Source organism: Trichomycterus rosablanca, chromosome 7 (genome assembly GCF_030014385.1).
Source record: "Trichomycterus rosablanca isolate fTriRos1 chromosome 7, fTriRos1.hap1, whole genome shotgun sequence".
NCBI lineage: Eukaryota > Metazoa > Chordata > Actinopteri > Siluriformes > Trichomycteridae > Trichomycterus > Trichomycterus rosablanca.
In genome coordinates, this window is record NC_085994.1 from 33651716 (window position 1) to 33657563 (window position 5848).

The following is a 5848-nucleotide window of genomic DNA, read 5'->3' on the forward strand; positions in this document are numbered from 1 at the left end:
TGGAGGCTTTTATAGCTGGAAAAAAAAAGGCCAACTTCATATTAATGGCTGCGGTTTCGGAATGGGTTGTCCAACAAGCTCATGGTCAGGTGTTCACATACTTTTGGCCATATAGTGTATTGAGGTATGAAGAGAATAATAAAAAAGTAATATCTGTTTAAATCTTGGTCAATGTGGACATATACTGATCAGTCATAACATTAAAACCACCCCCTTGTTTCTACACTCACTGTCCATTTAACAGCTCCACTTACCATATAGAAGCACTTTGTAGTTCTACAATTACTGACTGTAGTCCATCTATTTCTCTGCATGCTGTTCTTCAATGGGGTCAGGACCCCCACAGGACCACCACAGAGCAGGTATTATTTGGGTGGTGGATGATTCTCAGCACTGCAGTGACACTGACATGGTGGTGGTGTGTTAGTGTGTGTTGTGCTGGTATATGTGGATCAGACACAGCAACAGATGAGCTATCCTCTCTGACTTTACATTTACAAGGTGGGCCATCTAGGTAGGAGTGTCTAATAGAGTGGACAGTGAGTGGACACAGTATTTAATCCACTCATACCAGCACAACACACACTAACATACCACCACCATGTCAGTGTCACTGCAGTGCTGAGAATGATCCACCACCTAAATAATACCTGCTCTGTGGTGGTCCTGACCATTGAAGAACAGGGTGAAAGCAGGCTAAAAAGGCATGTAGAGAAACAGATGGACTACATAATGGACAGTGAGTATAGAAACAAGGAGGTGGTTTTAATGTTATGGTTGATCTGGGTAAATCATAACAGCTGGGCCAGGTGCCAAAGTACAAATGCCCCTCCCTAAATGTGCCAGCTTAAAAGCCAATAGTCACCGACTTGCTTATCAGACCAAATGAGATATAAAAGACATGAAAGACAGTAAAAGAGAAAGCAGAGTTTGACTGCTGCATGGTCAGAAACTATCAACATGAAGAAACGTTCTACAAGTTTAAGAGTGCGTCTTCCTGCTCTTGTTTTGACCCTGGAAGTCATTATAATCATCCTGTATGTGTTCTTTGTGACCTACGATGATCACGCCAATGCACTCATGCAGAACAACATGACAAATCCTATGGAGAATGCCGTGTACCAGGACTATCCGTTTTTTGCTGATATCCAGGTGATGATTTTTATAGGCTTCGGCTGCCTCCTGGCATTCTTCCGACGATACGGATTTGGAGGAATGGTTTTTAACTTTTTGACTGCTACTTTTGCTATTCAGTGGGCAATTTTAGTCCAGGGCTTCTTCCATTTTTATTACGATGGAAAGATTCATCTGGGGGTGCTGAACCTGATTAATGCTGAGTTTGCTTGTGCTGTTGTGTTGATCTCATTCGGAGCCGTGCTGGGAAAGACCAGTCCAGTGCAACTATTGGTAAGTTTGATTTTGATTTCTATACATACCATATATCAAACTCTTAAAGCAATAATACAAAAATATCAAATGCAAAAACTCTAAATGTGTGTTAATTCAGCTAAAACAAACAGAGATTATAGTGATATTCTTTTCTACTATTGATGCATTTTCTCCCTTATTCTCCCAATGTAATGTAGCCATTTAGTCTTGCTGCTAGGGACCTTGAACAGGTCCGAGGGGAATATATTTTGCCTGACACACACTCTCTCCGACATGTGCACAGCCCACCAATTCCTTCTTATTTGTCCATACTTCGAGTGATTAGTGCATGAGACCAGTCTTGCGCATGGAGAGTCACACACTGATCTCCACATTCCTCCACTTCTGTACAGGTGATTACAAACCAGCGTCCTTACACAGCATTGAAGACCCAACCCCCTTTTCTAGTCTTAACTGGTAGCAGAGCTAAGATTCAAACTCCGAGTTCAGAATATCAGTGCTGGTGTGCTAGCGGAATGTTCCGCTACGTAGTCAATTTGTCTTCCGCTGCTGGGGGATCCCTGATCGCAGTCGAGGAGGGTATAAGGGTGTATTGCTGCTCACGCCTCCTCCGACCCGCACGCAGCCCTTTTTCACCCATGCACTCTGCACAGGCGTCTCTCTATCTGCCGATCCTTACACAGCGTTTGAAGACCCCACCCATATAGTCTGGTCATCCCGCCCTAGCAGAAATGTGTCTGCTACAGGCACTGCCAATTATGCCCGCTACATGGCGCCAAGCCAGCCGGTGGCAATGCCGAGTTTCGAACCGAGGAGTTCAGAATCTCGACGCTGGTGTGCTAGCTGAATATCCCGCTGCACCACCTGGGCGCCTATTTATTTTATTTTATTAGCAACGGCATTTTCACCCAAACTTGTAGTTTCTAATTCGTTTACATTTCCATTTTCTGCATTTAGCAGATGATCTTATCCAGGACGGCTTACAGAAGTGCTTCCATAGTGAACATTACCTTACTCTAGTTTAAGTAGACGACAGTCCAAGAATACTAAGGACAGACAAGGGAAGCTCGATCCACCACCTGGCTGTTAGTACAGAGAAGAGCCTTGATGCTTGTCTTCCTCGAGTTCTGGGTGAAGGATCAAGTCGAGCCAGACTAGTGGCTACGAGGTTGTGTGGTACAGGCAGGGTTTTATTAGACCTTGAAGGTAGCTTGGGGCTGGTCAATTTTTGGCTTTGTAGGTGAGAATCAGTGTTTTAAACTGAATGCTTGCAGCTATAATTCCCCCATTTTATATCCACTGTTGCTAGCACCAACTCCATTCTGGCCAAGAAGATCTGCAGACCGTAGACATTTGTCCAGTTATCAGCTGCCCCGTGTTTACCATGTAGCCCAGAAGATTGCATGTCATTGCGGCAGTTATATAAAACTGAGAGAATTAACAAATCACATATTCGTGTTTAAGTGCATTTTATTAAATGTCCTAACGTATTCCTGGAGATATGGTTTGTATTGTAGGTGGCTTATGAAGTACATGCCATATGTCAGTAAAAACGTAGGTCAGATAACCAACAGCTAATAAACCAGCTTGCATTTCTCTTGTGCAAACACAAGTAGGACTTTAATGAAACTATCTTGACTTGCATCATTACATCAGTGATAAAATGTTTCATAATAGCCTTGTTTAATGTAGCTTTTAATCAGTACATAGCTGACATGCCAGCTAGCTAATCATATTAATTTTATGAGCTAACCAGTGTTGCCACTTTACATTTTAAGAATTCTCAAGATCTTGCCACAAAAATCCCAAGTAACTGAAAATGACAAAATTGTGTAGATTTATATAACGTATTTTCACTTGATCTTCGATCCCTCAGACGGCACTGCATCAAGAACCGCCACTCAACAATAGCTGATATAACCACATGGGTGAGGGATTACTTTGGCAAACCTTTGTCAAGCACTACAATACAGAGTTACATGCACAAATGCCACTTAAAACTATACTGTGCAAAAAGAAGCCATATGTTAATCATGTCCAGAAGTGGCGTCGACTTCCCTGGGCTTGGAGGCATCTAGGATGGACCATCACACAGTGGAAACATGTACTGTGGTCAGATGAATCAGCATTCCAGGTCTTTTTTTGAAACAAATGGACACTGTGTGCTCCGGACCAAAGATAAAAAGGACCATCCAGACTGTTACCAGGAACAAGTCCAAAATCCAGGGTCTGTCATGGTATGGGGCTGTGTCAGTGCCCTTGGCAAAGGTCATTTACACTTCTGTGATGCCAGCATTAATGCAGAAAAGTACATTGAGATCTTAGAGCAACATGTGCTGCCTTCAAGATGTCATCTTTTCCAGGGACGTTCAGCATTTTTCAACAAGACGATGCAAAACCACATGCTGCACACATTATAAAGGCATGGCTGCGGAAGAAGAGGGTACGGGTACTGGACTGGCCTGCCTGCAGTCCTGACCTGTCCCCAATAGAGAATGTGTGGAGACTTTTGAATTGAAAAATGCAACAACGACCACGTTCTGTTGTACATCTTAAGACGTGTTTGCAGGAACAATGAGACAAAATAAAAGCTGAAACACTAAATCACTTGGTCTCCTCAGTGCCAAAACATCTTTTAAGTGTGGTGAAAAGGAATGGCAACATTACATAGTGATAAATGCTTTACTGTCACAACTTTTTTGGAATGTGTTGCAGGCCTGAAATGCAGGAATGGATGTTTATTAATAAATGAAATGAAGTTGACCAGATAAAACATGAAATATCTCAGGTTCATCCTGTCTGCAATCAAATAAAAGTCAAAGTTAATATAAGAAAAAACAATTATTATTTGCATTGTCCATTCTGTCCCAACTTTTTCTGATTTGGGGTTGTAGTAACAAAACTACTCATATTTTGACATTCAAAAAGAATAACCCAATAACGTCTTGTTTTTCAGTTTAATAGGACTAGAGTTTTGAGTTCATTTAATGTATCAATTCAATAATAATTCAATAATTATAATGTAGGCCGCTCAGGTGGCGCAGCGGTAAAGTACGCTAGCGCACCAGAGTTGGGGTTTGGAATACATCATATCGAATCTCAGCTCTGCCATCCGACTGGGTTGGGCGGCTGCATGAACAACGATTGGCTGTTGTTCACAGGGGTAAAAAGTCGGATCATAGGTCCTCATAACTGGTGCGACTGCGGCCCCTGCTGGCTGACTGATGGCACCTGCACAGGGCTGAGGAATAATGCTGATGGGGGTGTGGCCCTACGTACACAGTGCTCGTCGGTGTATGAACTCGACTCGTGCAGGTGAAAAATGCAGTCTGTACTGACTGTACGTGCCGGAGGGGGCGTATGTCAGTTGAGAGGCGTCCTCAGTCAGCGGTGAAGGGTCGAATCAGTATAGAGGATGCAATCAGGGTATTTGGACACGACTAGATTAGGGGAGAAAATTGGGGGAAAAAAGTGGGCAAAATTAAAATAATTAATTATAATGTATCATCTGTAGGTCATGGCCTTGCTGGAGATTCCCATATTTGGTGCTACAGAATGGATGGTGGTTGAACATCTGAAGATCAACGACGCCGGTGGCTCCATTCTCATCCACCTGTTTGCCTGCTACTTCGGTCTGGGTGTCACCTTCATCCTGTACAGGCCGAGCCTCAATGAGGGCCATTCCAATGAGAGCACCAGCTATCAGTCAGACATGCTATCTGTGCTCGGTACGCTGTTCCTTTGGGTATTCTGGCCCTCTTTCAACTGTGCCCTGGCCCTCAGGGGGGACGACCAGCACAGAGCTATTCTTCATACCTTCATTGGCTTAAGTGCCTCCACACTGACTGCTTTTGCCCTGTCTGCCATGCTTAGCAAAAACGGCAAGCTCAGCATGGCTGATGTCCAGAATGTCACCTTGGCAGGTGGGGTCACCGTCGGTGCCTCGGTGGACATGATGATCTCACCAGCTGCTGCGTATTTTCTAGGGATGTTGGGCTGCACGGCTTGCATGCTGGGATATAAGTACCTTAGCCCTTTCCTGGCACGAAGACTGCGTATACAGGACCAGTGTGGCATTCACAACCTTCATGGCCTTACTGGGCTGATCTCAACTATAGCTGGCATTTGTGCCATCTTGCTAGCCAGTGAGGACAAATATGGCCCAAGCCTCTATCAGACATTTTCTTATCGAGCACCACAGGAAGGAGACACCCGGTTAGGGGAATTGCAGGCATTGATTCCGGGACTGGAGGCAGGTCTGGGGCGCAGTGCACAGGAGCAGGCCTTATACCAAGCCATTGCACTAGGAAGTACCATCGTGATAGCGGCAGTGGGGGGCGTTCTGACCGGACTGGTGCTCAAATTACCACATCTAGCTTCTCCTAAGGATGAGCTCTGCTTTGATGATGAACCCTTTTTTAATATTCCTTCAGAACAGGTTTCCTTAACCACCAAGTGA

The 5848-nt window shown here is 44.3% G+C and overlaps 1 protein-coding gene across 1 annotated transcript; it reads left to right on the forward strand.

Moving 5' to 3' along the window:
• The first annotated feature begins 960 nt into the window (after nucleotides 1-960).
• On the forward strand, nucleotides 961-5848 carry rh50 (Rh50-like protein). The gene is made up of 2 exons (XM_062998811.1): nucleotides 961-1407; nucleotides 4904-5848. Exons 1-2 carry the CDS (start codon nucleotides 961-963, stop codon nucleotides 5846-5848), a joined length of 1392 nt encoding a protein of 463 aa, XP_062854881.1.